The sequence below is a fragment of the Colossoma macropomum genome, unplaced genomic scaffold, assembly GCF_904425465.1.
Source record: "Colossoma macropomum unplaced genomic scaffold, Colossoma_macropomum, whole genome shotgun sequence".
NCBI lineage: Eukaryota > Metazoa > Chordata > Actinopteri > Characiformes > Serrasalmidae > Colossoma > Colossoma macropomum.
Window position 1 is genome coordinate 38154031 of NW_023494790.1, and position 19298 is coordinate 38173328.

The 19298-nt window shown below is 40.0% G+C and overlaps 1 protein-coding gene across 1 annotated transcript; it reads right to left on the minus strand.

Moving 5' to 3' along the window:
* Nucleotides 1–1500: 1500 nt before the first annotated feature.
* On the minus strand, nucleotides 1501–18379 carry cops3 (COP9 signalosome subunit 3). Its single transcript, XM_036573331.1, has 12 exons — nucleotides 18198–18379; nucleotides 14549–14678; nucleotides 13818–13930; nucleotides 12973–13022; nucleotides 11523–11615; nucleotides 10374–10553; nucleotides 8195–8335; nucleotides 5941–6114; nucleotides 5652–5738; nucleotides 4659–4772; nucleotides 3160–3240; nucleotides 1501–1809 (listed from the first exon to the last, which is right to left on the minus strand). The coding sequence occupies exons 1-12, from the start codon at nucleotides 18250–18252 to the stop codon at nucleotides 1756–1758; spliced, it is 1272 nt and encodes a 423-aa protein (XP_036429224.1). The 5' UTR covers nucleotides 18253–18379; the 3' UTR covers nucleotides 1501–1755.
* Between the last annotated feature and the right edge of the window lie 919 nt (nucleotides 18380–19298).

A 19298-nucleotide genomic window follows, 5' to 3' on the forward strand; every position in this document is an offset into this window, starting at 1 on the left:
CGCATTTTGGAAACGTCAACCTACCTGAGGGTACAGAGGGTCTCGGGGGTGCATTTAGGACAGACTCCACACGTACCGGACAAACTCTGTCATCGGCCATAATCGTTTTTAGTCAGGGTTTTTTTTTTTCCCCTCAAATGAACTAATTTTCTTATTTACACTATTAAAAAGATGGTTCTTCAAGAGTTCTTTAATAAAGAAAATGGTTCTAAATAGAACCATGAACACTTAAAGAACCCTTTGCATGCTTAAGCAGTTCTCTACACTATGAAATGGTTCTTTAGATTGATGGAGAACATGTTGTATATCATCCTATATACAGGATGATTCAAAAAGATTCATCTGATTTCAAAGCACCATATTTGCACAACCGTGAGGTGCCAAGGAACCAATCACAATCCAATTGAAAGAGGGGGTCATAGAGTTTCTGACCGTCAGTGGAAGATGGCTCCCTTCAGTCTGAGAGGAGATGAGACCCCTGAGCAGAAAGCGTTCTGCGTTCTCCACTTCAATAAGAGTGAATCAGCCATAACTGTGCAGAGTGATTTTCGTGGGCAGTGAAGCTCCAACAGCTCAGAGCGTTCGGCGTTGGTTCCACAACCATGGATGATCTCCGAAATCGCACTGAAAGAGCCGTGAGTGCAGCGACACCCGACACGCTCAATCCAGTATGGGATGAGTTTGACTATGGCGTTGATGTTGTCCGTACAGCTGGAGGAGGTTCAGACTGAGACCTTGTACAATTACATAATAAACTTTATGCTCATTAAACCATTTACAGTTTACTGCATTGATCTATAATGATTTACAAGTGAAATCAATCATTTTGAAATCAGATCAATCTTTTTGAATCACCCTGTATAACTTTTTAAAAATTGTGCAAAATGGGAGAGGCCTGTACCGGAGACATTCAGGCTGACGTAGCACACAGGTGACCACGATCACCTGTGGTCGGTACCGTCGGCTGGGTGTCCAACATGAGTCACACACCCGAATTAAGTGCTTAACGTTTTTTAACTCTGTTCAGCTGGAAATATAGAATATATTAAAGTCAGTGTGAATGAAATCATAGCTGATCCTCTTCTGTGCTGCTGTTTCTGTGAGTGAAACTCTCTGTGAGGGTCTCTGAGCTTGCAGAGCTGTTCTCTCTGTGATGGGGGTTAAATCCATAGATCAATAGATGTTTTTGCTTAATATTATTTTGCCGCGCCCCCTGGTGCACAGTCACGTCATCAAAAGTCATAAAATGTTTGAGAGGTGGAGCAAAATGTCATTACATTTTGACAGAAAAACAAGAATTTAGTCTTTTACGTGATGTGAATTATGACCAGGAACACAAACTAACAAGGTGAAAACAGACCTGACAGACGACACCAGCACTGCAGCGCGAGGAGTCGGTACCATTAATAACTGGCTATAAATAAATAAAACAAAAAAGTAGAAAATATAGAATAAAATGTGACTGTTTTCATTAAAAGGCTCCAACAAAAAGGCAAAAGCTTTTGAACAAAGAAGTCCAGTCGCTTTATTGTTACGGCCATAAATGCAGCAGTGGCTTCTCCACGTCAACATCGATAAATAAAACACTGACGAAACAGGGTTGGTGTAGATGAGCGAGCTGTGAAAGAAAGAACCAAATTATCACATCAGACATGTTTCTGTTTCCTCCAATATAGTCCATAATCAATAGATTGAGATTCTTCCTGATGATGGTTTTATCACGAGAGCGGCAGGGCAGCGCTCTGTGCAGCGGCCTCAGGAGTAGGAGGACGTCTTACTGCCAACATCGTCTTCTTGCGTTCCCATACTCTGCAGAGGTCAGAGGAGAGGTCAGGTCAGGATGTGATCGTGAGAGGCAGAAAGAGAGTGTGAGAAGGTTTCCTAAAGACCGCTGGGTGAGTAACATGACGATACGTGAGTGTTACTGTGATAAATTACATCTAAGTATCCTTTCTGAGTGTATTGTGGCATCATGAGCTTTTAAAGCCTCAGGAAGTCTGTTTTCTTCCTACGCAGGTTAATCTTGGTTTCGTAAGGAATAAGACTCATGTACAAAGTACGTCTAGCAAATAACTTCACAATGTCCAATAACCAAAATTCACCTTTTTCAGTGTAAACAGGGCAGAGCTAATCTTCTTATCCACAGCACACAGGCTGAAGCTCACCTGATTCTACTTGTTTAATCAGTTGGTCTTCAAACATTTCGTCAGGTGACCTCCTGCTTTGGTGGAGTGAAAACATGCAGCCATACTGGTGGATAAGACTGGACACCCCTGATGTACATAAGCAGTCCCTTCACTAATCACAAGGCTGCTGTTTTTGTCCCGCCCACACAGCTTTAACTAGACCCTCTTTAGTCTCCATGCATTCGAGTTGGACAAACTTACAGAGGGAAAGCTAACCGCCCAGACAAAGCTAATCAAGACAAAGCTAACCACCCAGCAAAAGCTAACACCCACACAGTTATCAGACAGATCTGATAAGCAATTTCATTGTATTTCTATCCTGTTTTTTTTGTTCAATCTGTGATGAAAGTTTAATAACACTCGTTTTTATTATCATATTTTTAATATTTCACACTTTGTTCCCCAGAACTTTAAACAATTTTAAAACACTGACCGACTGCATGTTTCATTACAAAGAGGTGAAGCAGCGGCTCCAACTGCTGCACTCACAACGAACGACGTCAATCTGAATGGCCACCCAACTTAACGTCCACTCAGAGTTTATCACAAGCTCTGAGCAGCAGCTCTGACAACACATCAACATGATCACAGAGTAACAGCAGGTGGTTTTTAATGAAACTGAGATTTTTGGCACTACATTATTGGTGAACTGCCAGAGCTTCCGGCTACTTTTGAACTAACCGAATTAACCAAACAACTTTAAAACGTAAAACGTAATTTTATTTTTTACACTCCTGCAGCAGCCGAACGAGAGCTAAAGTGCTGCAAGTCCAATTCTTTCCCACCTCAGACAGCTGGGCGCTGGGAGCTCCATGTCTGAAAAGTCTGAGTCTCAGTTCTCATGAACGCAGCATTACTGCGTTTTTCACCCTTCTGTCAGAAAGTCTTTGATTCCTGATCAGTCTAAGAGGTCATCGCTGGCCTGTCTTAATGAGATGAGCAGTAATTTCTGGACGGTGAGGAATCTACGTACCTTCTGCACAAACTGGGGATTGACGGTGATCTCCTGATCCATGGCCTTTAGTTTCTCATCTAACTCTATACATTTCAGCATCTGTGAGAGAAAAGCACACAGACAGAACCAGAAAGAACCATCAGGAGGAACCACATTCCAGCAAACAGTGAGCAGACTTGAGCTTCTGGGTCACATTCGACCGTCAGTGAGTTCATTTTGGACATGGGTGTCTGTTCATCACCGTCCATGTTGGTGGATGAATATTTTAATGTAGAGCTGGGCAATATGACAATATTTATCATTATCATGATAAATTCCGCTATAATATGCTTTTCTGAGTATATCGTGGATCTTGTCAGTACTTAAACACAGTGACTAACCGCACGTTTGACTACGAAGAGATCATCATTACTCCTGTTTAACTGGATTCAGTGCAGCTCAGTGTGTGAAACGTTAAATGCAAATAACTGGATTCATAGTTTTTGACAGTATTTGTTAAATACGGCTGAAATCTGTTCCAATTTCAGAACTCAGAAATATATATAGTGAAAAGCCGGGTATTATGACAATATTTACATAAACATATATTTAGCGTTAGTATTTTTTTTACATTTATGATCCGTTAATGTTCATTTTGTTGCTGTAAATTTTGTCACTGTTAACTTTACAGTTACAGCAAATTAATATCAGCCCCACATATCAGTCATTGGTCTCCTCATCTATTAATAATCAGTATCGGCCAATACACAGATCAATCGACCCCTAATACAAAGGACTGTTTATTCTGGATGTAATAAATATTACATTACTAATTAGACATTTGTGTACTGTATTATACACAGTACGGCTCACTGATTTACTGAGCACCTAAAGCTTTTCGTGTTAAAGCTCTGAGTTTCCTCTGAGCTTGTTTACCTGAACTCCAGCGTCACTGAATCACAATGAAGTGCATTTGTAGGCGGAAAAACTTAGAACCAAAAAGAGCTGCTAGAACCTCAGAGAAGCGACTCTGTTCAGTGTCGAACGGCAGCAGCTACACAAGCTTGAATCAGCGTTCATAAGCATTCATACCTGTACACACATTACAGCACACTGCTGATACTGATTAGTGTTATTGATTAATCAGTATAGATCTGTGAACCCCTTCAAAAGTTCTTTAGTAAAGAACGTGGCTCTATATAGAACTATGAACGCTCAGAGAACCCTTTGCATGGTGAAAGTGTTCTTCAGATTGTACTGTAGATGTTACCTTCTAGAAAACGGTTCAAGCTTGTAACAATAGAAGAACGCTTTTGGGTGCTATATAGAACCCTTCACATTCATGCACACTTTCCATCAATCTGAAGAACCTTTTAATCATGCAAAGGGTTCTCTGACTGACCATGGTCCTATGTAGCACCATTTTCTTCACCAAAGAACCCTCGAGAAACCCTCTTTTTAACAATGTACTGTGGTCTCATTAGTTTGGTTCCGTGTAGAGCGACAGATTAAAGCTCTGCAGTGTCTTTATTACGAACCTCCTGGTCAATTTTGTGGAGCATCGCGGGGTTGTTGTATTTCTCAGGGTTGTCATGGAAACAGACCATGCCATCTTTCTGATTGATACTAGCGTAAATCTCTCCATCTTCAATCTGTGAGGAGGACAGGAACATTTCAGAGAGCAAAACACATACACACACACACACACACACACACACAGACAGACAGACAGACAGACAGACAGACACACAGACAGACAGACCACCTTCAGTCATTTACTCAAACAGCCCAAATCTCACTGAGCTCATTGCCTTTGTGTGGTTGTTTATGTCAAAAACAGTCATAATTCATTTTTATGTGACTCTCTTTATCCTTCAGAATGAAACAAGCTGTTTTTATTACTGTGCCTTCAGGACCAATATATGTAAATGAACTCTGTTCTGATTGGCTGTCCTGTATTGTGTTCTTATTCAAGAAGCAGTCTGGACTGAAACACTCCTCATATCTTCAGTGTGAATGGGCGGGGCTAAACTGCTATAGACTGCACCGGTGGGTATGTCTTGGTGTCTGTGACATCACAAAAAACAGTGAATTCAATGTGGGCTGTTTCTGCACTGTAGTTTATATATGGACTGGGGAGTGAACAGTCTGTACATATGACATCAAACTATTGATCTGACAAGTTTAATTCTAGTTGTACTCTGATAGTTTTGATGACTGTTGTGTTTTAAGCTGGTGTGTGTTCGATTGTAAACACTGTTATTTACCTTTTATGTCTTGTTCAATTTGGTGAAGCCAAAGGCCACATTTCCTGGAATGGCTAATGAAGTTTAATTCTATTCTATTGTATTCTAACTCCTATTTAAAAGGAAAATGTATCATAATATAAAGCTCTGAATAATATTAGCAAAGTGAAACAAGCAGACTGTGGAAAAAACAAGCCCCTCACAGGCTGACTGATCACCACTGAGTGTCAAACGAACAGCTCAGCTGTTGAGAATGTGTTTTTGATGGTGGTGAGGCTGATTTACCATGTGTAGGACGTATTTCTCAGCTTCCTGAGGGCCAGAGAGCTGCACTCGACTAGCCATGTCTTGTAAGGACAACGTCAGAAAAGTCTGAGCAGTGAACAGAAAACATACACGTGTTAAAAATAAACCTTTTTCTTATAAATGAATCTCACTGTCAAGCACCAACTTCAAACAATGCAAAATTACAGTAACTTCTCTAGTACGCACAGACTAAACATCTGCATAATTTACTGTTTAACGTTAAAGTGAAACTATGAAAACTCGTCTGGTTTTCTGTGCTCTAGATAACCTTGGTTAGCCTCTGGATGTTCTTCTTGTAGAGCGAGGACAGACACTGTTTGACGAGGCCCGTGTTGTTGTCCCGTGTGAACGTCTCGCTGTGCTTGTTGACCAGGCTGCGCAGCTCCGCCGGGTTGTTGGTGGTGTAAACCTGCGCCAGCTCATGGTAAACATTACTGAGAGGCTGCAGGAGCACAAACAGAAATTAGAATATTAATAAGGAAAGCCAGGTTTATTTATACAGCATCTTTCATACACTGCTGCCATTCAGAGTGCTTTACAAATGAGAAATACAGAGCTGTTTAAAAAGTAAAGAAGAATAGAAATTAAAAACATGAATAAAACGTGATTAAAACAATAGATTTAAAGGAGAAAATCATTACATTAAAAAATGATTTAGGATAATTAAAAATCAAATTCGAAATTAAATTAGGATAATTAATTTTTAATTTAATCAAATTAAAAAATAAAAGCCGTTACAGAGGAGAACACTCTAGAAACGCTAACAGTGTTTAAACTGAGCTGAAAGCTGCTCTAACAGGATCGTTTTCAGGCTGATTTAAAGCGTCCAGTGTCGGGCTCTTCTAATGCTCTCTGTCCAGTGGGTCCATTTAAGAGCAGCACAGTATCTAAACACTGCTTCTCCATGTTTAGTCTTCACCTTCAGACTGACTGACCAGTTCCTAATTATCTGAGAGTTCTGCTCAGCTCATATCGCTGCAGCAGATCAGATAAATACGCTGCTCCTGCACCATTAAGACATGTATAGAGCAGTAACAGCTCCTTAAAGTCTAGTCTGGAACAGACTGGTAGTGTAAGGACTTAAGAATGTGTTTCCTTCTTTTACTCCTAGTGAGACTCTGGTCTTTTTTGGGAGTCATTTAGGCGACCATTACAGTGATCAATCCTGCTAGAAATAAAGGCGTGGATGAGGTTCTCCCGCTCTGCTTTAGTCAGAACATCTCTGATCCTGTTGATGTTCTTAAGGTGATAAAAAGCTGATTTAGTAACACGACTGATAAAACTAAGATCAGAGTCCATCAGTACACCAAGGTTACGTACTTTAGTTCTTTAGATTTTAGGGCTCTTGAGTCCAGATACACAGCTAGTCTGAGCCTCTCACTGCTATTCCTGAATTAAACAATCTCTGTTTTATCTTCATTCAACTGCAGAATGTTTTGTCCCATCCAGTTACTGATGAGCTCAAGGCAATAATAACAACTAGAACAACTGAATAATAATCACAGCATTACAGTTAGAATCACTACAGGCCTCACAATACAATATCACAATGTAATATTTAGAGACCTGTGGTATGTTAAGTATTGAGATGTGACACTTTATGAAATATTACGATTTATTACTTTTGCAAATTGTTCCTCTAAAAGAAAACTTTGTTTTAGCTAATAAAGTTTATACACAGCTCATCTCACGTCTCTCTTCACTCAGAATCTGTAAATCAGCTCTCATAAATGTCTTACATTTCCACATTGAACAGATGTTTTTATTTGTGAAGTAGACAAACATTTACAACAGACTTTATCCACAAATGTTTAACAAGTGCTTTTATTCAGAGCAGTTTAGTCTGGCAGGTGAATGTAAATGTTCAGAGACTCCTGCTGTTGTGCTGTAAAAGTCTATTAGTCTACCAATGAGCTAAATACACATCTATATACTATATTAGGGATGCATATCAGAATCATATCTGTATCGACAGATTTGGCCGATATTTCAAACTGATGTGTGATGTGTGTGTGCTGAACTCTAGAAGAGCAGATTGTTTAGGTGATGCTGAGTTACTACAGTGAAAAATCTGCATTTATTCATTTTACTGCATTAGTAATGTCTCTGTAAAGCTAATCCAGGTAGATTTAGTCTACGTTTCACAAATGTTTCCGTTTCAGCTTTGGCAGATATGTAAATGAGAATTTCTGGATATTGGAATCAGCTCACAATCCCCACATCAGTGGATCCATGTGAAAAATCAGAACAACTACATGATAATATATTGATATTTGGGACACGTGTATTGATGCTGTTTTTAAATCTAAAATACTGCATTGCATCAATTTCTCCTCCTGCCTCTAATTATTACTGGAATTATTATTATAGTAGTAGTTTGTCCAATTACAGCTGACTGTGCATTTCATCCTCAATAAAACATGAATAAACGCCCCAACTCCTCTATTAGCAGTTTGTTGTTCATGCTGTTCTTAAACACGAAGTCCCACATCAGCTCTCTGTGTTTCAGCTCTTGTCCTCACCTTAATGAACCTGCCGACGATCTGTGACGTGTATTTGGGGAGCTGCTGGACTTTGCCATGAAGAATGAGGGAGACCAGAATGTACTTCTTATACGCCTCTAACATGATGTGACTGACTGCCATAGCTGGAGTGGTTATTGCCTGAGAGGAGAAAAAAAAGACAAAACGTTACCGATTAGGGCTGAAATCATGATGGATCTGCTCGTCATCTTCTGATTCAGTAGAAAAGTGACCCTAAAACAGACACCTGACGTGAAGAAGACGCTGTAAAACTCACACAGGAGGTAAAAGTCACATCGTTCTGGATGAAGTGAAGGGCGTCCTAGTAAAAATACTGTCTGGACTAAAATTTGAACACCATGGGGTCAATAATGGCTAAAATGATGAGATGACTTTGCTCAGTGTTGAAATTACAAGTACCAAAATGATTTAGAAATATTAATATATTTTTGTTTTATTCGTTTTATTCCATGTTTGCATTTTAAAGCAACAGACATTCTAAAGCTGATTTTTTTTACTCCAATTTTCCTTCCAACAAATTTCCACAATCTGAAAAGGTCGGAGCTCGATGTGAAGCGACTGATGGAGTAGATGATCTGTAGTGTGAGCGGAGAAGCGAGTCACTCTTCATCCCTCTGATCTGCTCTGAAGTGATCAGAGATCCTCCGATATTATCAAACATGTTTGATGTGTGCGACTCTAAACGTGAGTCCTGCAGTGAGACGGTCAGCGCTGTAACTGAGAGAGTGACTCAGGAAGCAGCCAATCAGAGAACTGAGAGAGGAAAGATGGAGAGACGAGCTGAACTCAGAGTTTAGAGTTAATAATCTCTCTACAGTTTCAGCTCAGCCGCCAGTTCACAGTGAAACGTTCCTCCAGCTCTGACTGATCTCCGCGTTTCAGCCTCAGACGGAGTTTCACTGCCACTGTGTGTAAAAGCACAAACAGCTCCGGCCCAGTTCAGCTCTGATTGTATCTCCTGATAACGGAGGCGATTGTTAATATTTTATTTTATATTATTTATTTTAGCTGTTTTCTTGGTTGATTTATTGTTTTTGTTGTCACTTATTTAACTTTATTTTTTAGCATTTTACTATTTTATCATTACTGTTATGGTTTTATTATTGTTCTACCTTCATCTTTTTCTTCATATTCTACTATTTATTTATTTTTATTACTGATATATCTATAGTTTTAACAGATTTTTTAATTTGTTAATCTTCTGTCTTACTAAATACTCATTTTTTATTTTGTACTGCCTTAGCAATAATCCTTGGTCATATTTTACTTACTTTGCTATACATTTACCATAATTTTTTTTTACCACTCTCTCTTTTCAGTCACTTGTCTTTTGCATAAAAGCAGAAACAGCTCTGGTCCAGTTTAGCTTTGTTTGTATCTCATGATAACCTGGGAGTTGGAGTGCTTTCAGAGCTGAAACTCGTTACGTGTGCTGTTCCACTCTTTTTGTCTGATGTGCACATCGGCACCACAGAATAACAGGAAACTCTTCTAAACACGAACGTTAAGTGCGAGACTAAATGTCTTTAGCCGTATGAACCTTTAAATCAAATACGACTGGCCTCCAGTCACGTTAGATGAGTGTGTTCTACATTTTAAACACTAACAAAATTACAATTTCTAGTCAGTACAAAAAACTCTTGACACAAACTCTATACTCTTTAAAAGAACCATAGAAAACGCTTTTGATTCCCTAAAGAACAATGGGTGGTTCTTAAAAAGACACGCACAGTTTAAGGAACCTTCCATATAATGTACACAACTAAAGGGTTCTTTGCATCATGAAATGGTTCTTCAGTGTGTTTTATATGGTTCTATATAGAACCTTTTTAAAAAGGGTTCTATGTAGCACCAAAAAGGGTTCCTCTAGTGTTACTATATTAAGCATGTTACAAAAGAAGAGCCCTTTTTGGTGCTATATAGAACCCTTTTCAAAAAAGTTCTTTATCGAACGATCTACGACACATTCTCCGTCAATCTGAAGAACGCTTTCACCATGCAAAGGATTCATCTTTTTTGAGAGTGTAGTTTAGCTTCACTGATATCACAGTCAGTAACGTTTACCTAAATTGAAATGTTTAATTTAACTTTAATTAGAGACCCTCAGAACCTGACAGAGTAACTCCGACAGTAGCGAGGTTTACAGACGGGTCAGTACCTGCTCAAAGAAATACAGTGCCCGTTCAAAGTTCTTCAGACCCGTGTAGATCATCCCGCCGTAATAGTAGTAACACAGAAAGTGCTTGGCGTCGTACGCGCCGTTCTCCTTACAGATGTCCATCATGTCCAGCTCCAGGAAAGGGACTGCAGGCTTGAAGCACTTCGCCAGCAAACACAACTGCAGATACACAAAACAAGCACCGTTTAGTTCCTCATCACTGCACAGCATACCTATACTTATACACTATAGAGACCCTTCATTTATTTAAATTCCACTCAAAACAGACACTGAGTGCACATAACTCATTATTCAGCATCTGAAAACACATATTTAACAGGAAATCCACCGAGTCCTCAGCAGCTAAATCTACTCTCAGCCGTGTGAGTCAGTGAGTCGCTCTTCACCTTTATTCCAGCTTCCATTCTTTTCAGGAGACTCACTTTCAGTTCCTCAAAGAATCTGCAGACACACCTCCAAAGTTCAGTCTTAGAAGCTGGTTGATGATTTTCTGAAGTAATCAAACACATTCAGTGGTGTTGAGGTCTGGACTCTGGGGTGGTCAGTCCATCGTTCAGCTTCTTTGTTTGATGTGTCCGTCTCCTTTTCTCAGTGAGGTTCTTCTTAAACAGCTACACATCCTTTCAGACCCACAGCGCTGAGTCGTCTTCTCACAGTGGAAGGATGAACAGAAACACCTGTGGATGTTTTCAGATCTGAAGCAGCTTGATTTTCTCCTCTCTCTCAGAGATGAAAGCTTTAAGTGCTGTTTATCTGATGGGGCAGTTTTGGGGTCGACCAGCTCTTCTAGGTGGTTGTTAGGAGCCACGTTTTCTCTGGAGCTTTTAGTCAGTTTTGGAAACTCCTGCTTATTTTCGTTTGGTTTTCTCCTTCTTTATTCAAGTGGGTTATCTTGTATCTAATCTCCTGAAAAATGAACTTTTTTGACTGGAAATTAAATGAATGAAGGACAGTCTCAAACTTTTGAATAGTGCTGTATATAAAATGCTGCTAAAGTCTTATCGTGTTGGTCTGATATACAATTTAAGTGAAATAAAGACCCTCTGATAAACACAGTCTCATTAAGCTAATGCAGTTTAGGAAAACGTAAAGCTGTGAAGAGACTAAGTCAGCAAAGTGACGACCCACCTGACACAGGTCTGCATGAATTGAGGTAAGTTGGTTTGTGTTCATCTGCATCTTCTCTATTGCCTGTTTAAGTATGCTTATCCCCCGTAAGGGCTGTGAAGGTAAAGAACATCAGACAGGTTAGATTTCAGTCTGCTCAGCTTCCAACTCTGTAGAGTCTGATTTGCAGCTGTTTATCTCGTCCTGCACCCTTCATTTCACACAGAGCAATCACTACACTCAGCCCGCGCTCCTCTACCCGTTACTCATAAACACACAGCCGTACGCAAACGTCTGAACACCCGGGGCAGTTTACATGTCGCTGATTTTCTAAGTGAAAATAAGTTAACACATCCTCTCTGGAGACACACAGACACTGTTCTACAAATACTCCTGCACAATTTCTATTATTTTTACATACTGGAAACATTATAGGTGCCATAACTTTTGCAAATTCTGTGTCTAATTCAGTAAACAAACAGTAAGTAATTGTTTATTATTTTTTATATGTGTAGAGGTGTGTCTCTGTAGAGGATGTGTAACTTCTTAACACTCAGAAACTCAACAACATGTAAACTGACCAGAGGCGCACAAACTTTTGCAAAAGACTGTCTCTCTAATTGGTTATTACAGATTACTGTAATAGTTCACAAATATAAAGAAAGAAAAAATGTATTTATTCATTTTATTTATTTACTTTTATAGCTGGACCACAGCAGATTCCATCTACACTGTGATAAAATTTCATAATGAAATGAATCAGAATGACTGTTGGAGCTGGATTAGTTTCAGAGGAGGTCCAGTAATGTAATCTGTCATCTGTGTGTGGTTCGATTGGCTGAATCGTACAGGATGAAGGATCTTCTCCAAATTAGTCCAAATAGCCCAGACCCTAACATCATCGCGTGGATGTTTATGTCAGCGTTATGCGACAGGAGCCACAATTCTGGATGAGGGAGGAGTGTGGGGTGATGCTTGTTATCAACAGCAATTTCAAATGATTAAGCATAATCACGCAGCGTACAGGAGGAAACTGTGGTGGAGCTCAGGAGTCTTGAATTTGAGGACTGAGGATTTTGGTCAATTCGAGCTCCGTTTCATCAGTATTTCTATTAGACTGTTTGTTATCACGTCACTGTGATGTGGATCTGAGCAGCACTGCTGATACTGAGGGAGTTCAGCCAATTATAGAAGGTAATTCACTCTGGAATTATTACTCAGCAGACTGTAAAAACTACAGGCGCTGCAGATTCATACTGGATTAAAACCACGGATCTTGTTTGTGATCACTCAGATTGCAGCACCTCCCCAGATTAAACTAATCCAGCTCCGACAGGCTTTAGCACGTTTTTAAAGTGACAGTTCTGGAGGTTTTGTTCAGACGGCAATGTTATGGTAACGTGGCTAACTGTGATGTGCTAACTGGAAACATGGGCTTTTGTTCGTCAAACACTGGATGAAGAACTCTCACCTGCTTCCTCTCCACTAGAGCATTGGTCAGCTGGTGGCAGAGGCCAGCAACTAAAAGATAAACAAACAGAGAAACTAAGAATGCAGGAAATCATCATCTACTATACAGAGCAGTTTAGGACACGACGAGCGAGAGATGAGACACAGGACAGTTTATTTCTGGACGTGTCATCTAAACCTACATCTAACAAAATCTACATTAAAGTGGATCAGTTATTACTGGGAAAATGGGATCAGTAATCATTTTAAAGATGAATTCCTGCATAATTAAAGGGCTAAGATGTAAAAGTCAGAGTGGTTTGGTGTGAAACACTCCCTTCCAGAAGGTTTTGGTCTAAAACGTATTTTTATGGGCAAACTTATTATTTCAGGTTTTTCACTATTTTCCCATCATCAACATTCCATATAAACTCAGAAGACTCGTGTAGGTTCACTGGTGGTTCTAGATAGTAAATAAAATGTCTATATTGGTGTTGTAGTCATGGCGACCCCTGGTTCCTATCACCACCATTGTAAGAGATCTGAACCATTTCACACCAAACCACTCTGAATCACTCTGATTACATCTCACACACTGATTTATGGGAGAAATTTTCATAATCAGTGGGATTCCCCTTTAAGGGTACATTAAGGGTGTATGAATTATGTGTATTGGTGGTAATTAATTGGCAGAGATGTTGTGAGTTTCTGCTGTATGTGTGACGACTGAGAACTGAGAGTTACATCAGTCAGTCAAGCACTGTTTAAATTTCAGAGTCTGTTTATCTTCCTATTAATATCACTTATTAATAACTTAATCTTAGCCCTTTAAAATCAGCGCTGTACTGTAGACATCTTAATACTCACAAGTGTCTGTTGCGTATCGAATGTGCTCTCCGTTGCAGGTGCTGATGAAGAGCTGGACTTGGGAAAACAGCGTCTCAAAGTCAGGGATGTTTGGCATGGAAAACTTGACGAATCTAGAACACAGTATGAAAGAATCAGTCTGCAAACACAGAACATAACAGCATTTCCCACCGAGAAGTTAGAGCTTTAAAGATACTTCAGGACTGAGAGCAGCGCTGGATGATATGAGGACCTTATTGTTATCACGATGATCACCAATTACAGAGAACCTGAGTAAATGTTTATTACAAAGTGAGCTTAATTATTCCTGTTTAACTGATTGATGTTTGTAAAACACTGACTAAAATCACTGTAGTTTTTGGTTTATTTATTATTACTGTTATTACTATAATAACATTAATATGTGGCACTGCAGGTTCTATTTTGCCTTTTCCAACTTATTAAACCTCAGACAAACCAAATATTGTGATGCATGTCATGAATATTGTGAAAATCTCTTAAAGTATTATGATATGATATTTCTACTGTATCGCCCACCCTCAATGTGTACGCTCCACTTTATGACACTGTAGATTAGCTTGGGGAAACATTTCAGCAGATCTGCTCTAATGTTAGCAATTCATAAACACCAGCCACACACATCACTATAGAGATGGGTTTAATGCAGAAACCACTACATAAAAACACTGTAACCCAAACACTGTAACTGAGATCCTGGAAGAGACACTCACAGCACAGCCAGCACGCCGAGGGAGTGCTCCTGGATGTCCAGGGCCCCCAGGACGGTGTCCAGGTGGGAGAGGTTCTTGGCCAGCAGCTCTCCGCTCTTGTTGATCAGCTCGCACAGCTGAGTCATCTGACCTGAGAGGACCGGAGCCGGACACAGCGAGGAGACACAAAAACAGGAGAAGGTCATATATGGGGGAAAGTTACTCAGGAAGAATGTGGCTGCAGGCGAGAAAACACAGGACCAGTGGAACAGGACACTCTGGAGCAGCTGCACCATCACCTGTATTGATTAACAGCACAGAAACTGAATTTACTGACCGTTATAAATACCTGAAGACAATTAGTAAAGATAAGCTGACTTTAAAGATATAAAATATAAAATATAAAAATATAAAATATAACTTTATTCTGATATAAACTGTAAAAAAGGGCAGCAGAGATTGTGTTTTTTATAAGAAAGCTGAACATGTTCAGTGTGGACAGGAAGATCATGAGCCTCTTCTAAAAGTCATTTACTGAATCCATTTAAACTTTTTAACTGACTTAACTTCAGTGTTCAGAATAGAAATCGTCTCAATAACATTATTAAAGTGGCAAACAAAATAATCAGCGACGTCTAAACTCCCTGAAATTACATTCATCTGTCAAGTTACTCAGAAAGTGAGACGGATTCTGAGTTTTCCACTTCATTTGGAGTTTCAGCTTCTTCTTCATCTGGATGCAGATTTTGGCTCTCGATGGTCAAAAGTAACCGATGGAAGAACCTTTCATATCGAAGGGTATACAACTATTAACTTTGTGATATGTATTTTTTTATATTATGGGATTTAATACACTGTATTTTTGTTGACGTTGCTGATGTTGTGTTTTTATCTTTGTGTGTTATATGTTTAGTTTACCTGGCTGTAAAACTAATTTCCCCTCTGGGACAATAAAAGGACCTGAAGTGAACTGCACATGATCCTAAGGTCTCCATGTCCAGTGCCCAGCGTGGGCTAAAGGTGTATAAAGCCCCCCGGCATTGGGCTGTGGAGCAGTGGAACTGTGTTCTCTGGAGTGATGGAGCTCCATCCAATACCTTTGGGATGAGTTGGAGTGACTCAGAACTGACCATCCAACATCAGTACCTGACCTCACTAATGCTCAATCAAATCAGCACAGCAATGTTCAACATCTAATGTAAAGCCTTCCCAGAAGAGTAGAGGCTGTTACTGCAGCCAGACTCACTATTAACACCTTCATTTCAGATGAAACTCATTAGTCGATCAGCCTTATTCACTTTATGAAATCTAAGAAAAATTAATCTAAACTTACTGAAACTGCATATCTGCTATTTATCTCCTTCATCGTTCTAGCTTAGTGTAATTTCTCTGTAAATGGCTGCTTGTTGTTTGTACTGTCCGCATAACATTTTGCAACAGAGGCTGTATTTTGTCCCTGTGTGTGCTCTGTTTTAGGGCTGGGCAGAACTGCTAACATTCAGTACTGTGATATTTTACAAATGTATCTTACTGCTGCTAAACGATACTTAAGTTTGCATTAATGAAGTTAATAAATTAATAAACTTCCTTTAGGTTTTTGGTCCATCTGTGTTTTCTCACTACAACACCCAGCATGCACTGCACAAACACATTACACAACCATTGCGATCAAGAAATCCTGACTGCTAGTATAGCCACTGACGCAGAGGCTAATAAATACAGACGTGATCCTCGGCTTCTCCCGCCCTCAGTGTGTTCACCTAAAGGAAGATAACAAGCTCCTCCCACCTTCAAGACGCATCATCAGAAGGGAGTTTTGGTCTTTAAAACCAGAGACACTGTAGGACGGGGTGTCCAACCTTATCCGCAAAGGGCCGCTGTGGTTGTAGGTTTTAATTCCAACAAAGCAGGACTACCTGTGATCAGCTGTTTGAAGGCTGAACCACTGATTAAACACGGAGAGTCAGGTGAGCTTCTGCTCGTTGGGAATGAAAACTCGCAGCCACACCGGCCCCTTGTGGATAAGACTGGACACCCCTGCTGTAGGAGAACAGTAAGCATGTTTACACATGGAGGTAGTGATGGTTGCGTTTTCATTTTTTGGCCGGCGCGTCTCTTTAAAAAGCACAGCTTACACAGTAAAGGATCTTCACACAGTGCTGAACATCACTGCTGTCAGAACAAAACCTGCTATTAAAGGTGTTCTGCAGAAAAAACGAATTGTGTTGTCCCATCACAGCGAACTGACTCCAATATCAGACACAGTCTGTTCACGAACACATTACCCTCTGCTGAAATAACAGGTCAGTCGTGGTCGTCAGGCTTACTGTGAGTAACTTCACCAAACGCCGTTTATTCACCATTTAAACACAGAGCAGGAATTAAACCACAGAGCGGTTAGTTCAGTGTTTTGCTGGTCAGCTGTGCCCGTTGGACTGAAGGCTCTGTCTCTATAAGCTATGAGAATCTGCGTGTTGTTTGTGATCGGCTGCTTCACAGCTCTTTGGAACGACTTCATTCATTTTAACTGTTTTACTGTTATCATTTTATACTGTTCATATATGGTTTATTGATTGTTCTACTTTATTTGAAACACTGCTGCTTTATATATCCACCCCTATAAAGCTCATTATCGGTCAAAGGTATCACATAAACTTCAAAATCCATAAGATAATATACATATATAGCTGATATACTGCCTCCAATTCCACCAATTTTTCAAAATTCCACCATAATTCAGTGTGTGAGGTGTAATGGTTCAGATGTCTTTACAGTGGTGGTGATAGGAACCAGGGGTCGCCATGACTACAACACAAATATAGCCATTTTATTTACTATCCAGAACCACCAGTGAACCTACACGAGTCTTCTGAGTTTATATGGAATGTTGATGATGGAAAATAGAGGAAAATCTGAAATAATAAGTTTTCTTTGGGGACTATTTTGCCTCACAGCGCCCTGCATGTATCCCTCCACCATGAATGGAGTTTATGTTCTCTAAACTATCATAAAACAGTGTCTCAGTCATCAGGCAGTGAATTCATAACCATTTCATGTATTCATGAATTCATAACCATTTCATTCCACTCTGAACCACTCTGTTTACATCTCAACCATTTAATAAGAGAGAAATGTTAGAAAATCGGTGGAGTTGCCCGTTGCTGATGAAGTGAAGCTCCTCGGGATGAATAAGGCCTGTTTTAGTGCTAAAATCCCTCCCGAAGGCCTGCAAGGTAACGAACCGGATCTAAAGAGCCGCTTCTTAAACGGACAGACGTTCTTCGAATTAGCAAAACACAGTGACCGGACAAGCTAACGGAGGCTAAGTTAGCCGTTAGCGTTAGCCCAGCTCTGTTTACGGGCTCCCGCAGACTCGGCGCGGTTAGACGGACAGATCCGAGGCGGGTAAAGGCGGTTAAAAGCGGTGTCTGGTGGAGGAAGTTAAATATAAACCAAATGCTCCGCGATATTATCTACAGAGCTACCGCCGAGCTGAGTCTGGCCTCTCGCTCAAATGTTCCGTTCCACCTTAAATGGTGCGGCAGCTACGTTCTGGCGCCCGAGGCACCAGCGTGTAACTGCCGCATCACTTAAGGTGGAACGGAAAATTCCAAAATAAGCCTCGTCAGCCACCGCTAGCAGCCGTAACCCTGAGCTCCCGGGTCGGTACCTTGAGCAGACAGCTGCCGCACATTATTCACGAACTGCTCCAGCGCCGAAGCCATGACTCCGCAGCCGCTTCAGAGCCGTTTTTCATTCAAATCCGAGACGCAGCCGCCGCAGAGCCGAGCCGAGCTGAACTGAACTGAAGGCCTCGGCCGCCACAGACAGCAACGCAACTATCGCGAGAGTTCAGACGCGACGACAAGTTTCCCATCTCGCGAGATCTGCGGTAAGCTCGTGAGGCGAGTTCACAGGAGGTTTGTTAGGTTCATTACTGACCCTTCAGTTTTGACCCTGAATTTAACCTTCTCTTGGTTAATTTATTGTTTGGCCTCAGTCATTATAAAAATAACAAAACTAAAGAATATCATATTCATTTGGGCGAAATTTCATATTCCTGAATGTAAATGTATTAATTAAAAATTTAAACAGAAACTAAACAACATATAACTTCAGTCACCTCTTTAAAACAGAAGAGCTGTTAAAACAATGAGCCCCTTATTCAGTATGAATTTTGTAAAATCATAAGTTCTACCCCTTCTTTTGTTTAAACTGTTAAAATGCTGTATGTCTGTGTAATCCCTATGCTGACATCACTCAGCTGTGCTGTTTATGTTGCAGTGCTCTTGAAATAAAGAGCTTTTTTAATAAACAAACATTTTCCGGTTTATCAGTCAGATATAAAGATAATAATAAATAATAATAATAATAATAATAATAATAATAACAATAATTCCCATTTTACAGCGCTACTTATCTATTTCAGCTTCTTTAAATCTTACAGGAAGTACGAATCAAACACTTCCCAGCCAAAGAGCGTTTCACCAAAGATGTTTTACTCAGGAAGATGGTCCACTGTCTGCGGCCTGCAGGGGAACCAGAGCGCTGGTAAAGCAGCTAAACAAATAACCTCTGTAATGAAATAAGTTCAAGTACCAGTAAACTGTTTTTGTTGGCTTACATATAAAATATGCTGTTAATCATCAGAGCATTTTATCAGAGACACCGATAAGCTTTGTTAAACTAATTTCTTTCAGTTTTTTTTAATCTTCAGAGAAGGCCTAATGATTTCTGTTAAATAAAAACGTACAAAAATATTTCTAATCTG

Coding starts and splice junctions, on each gene's coding strand:
- cops3 (XM_036573331.1), bottom strand. CDS start 18,252: ATGGCTTCGGCGCTGGAGCAGTTCGTGAATAATGTGCGGCAGCTGTCT. Junction 10,554..11,522: donor TTCATGCAGACCTGTGTCAG/GTGGGTCGTCAC, acceptor GTGTATCTGCAG/TTGTGTTTGCTGGCGAAGTG. Junction 6,115..8,194: donor TCGTCGGCAGGTTCATTAAG/GTGAGGACAAGA, acceptor GTGCTCCTGCAG/CCTCTCAGTAATGTTTACCA.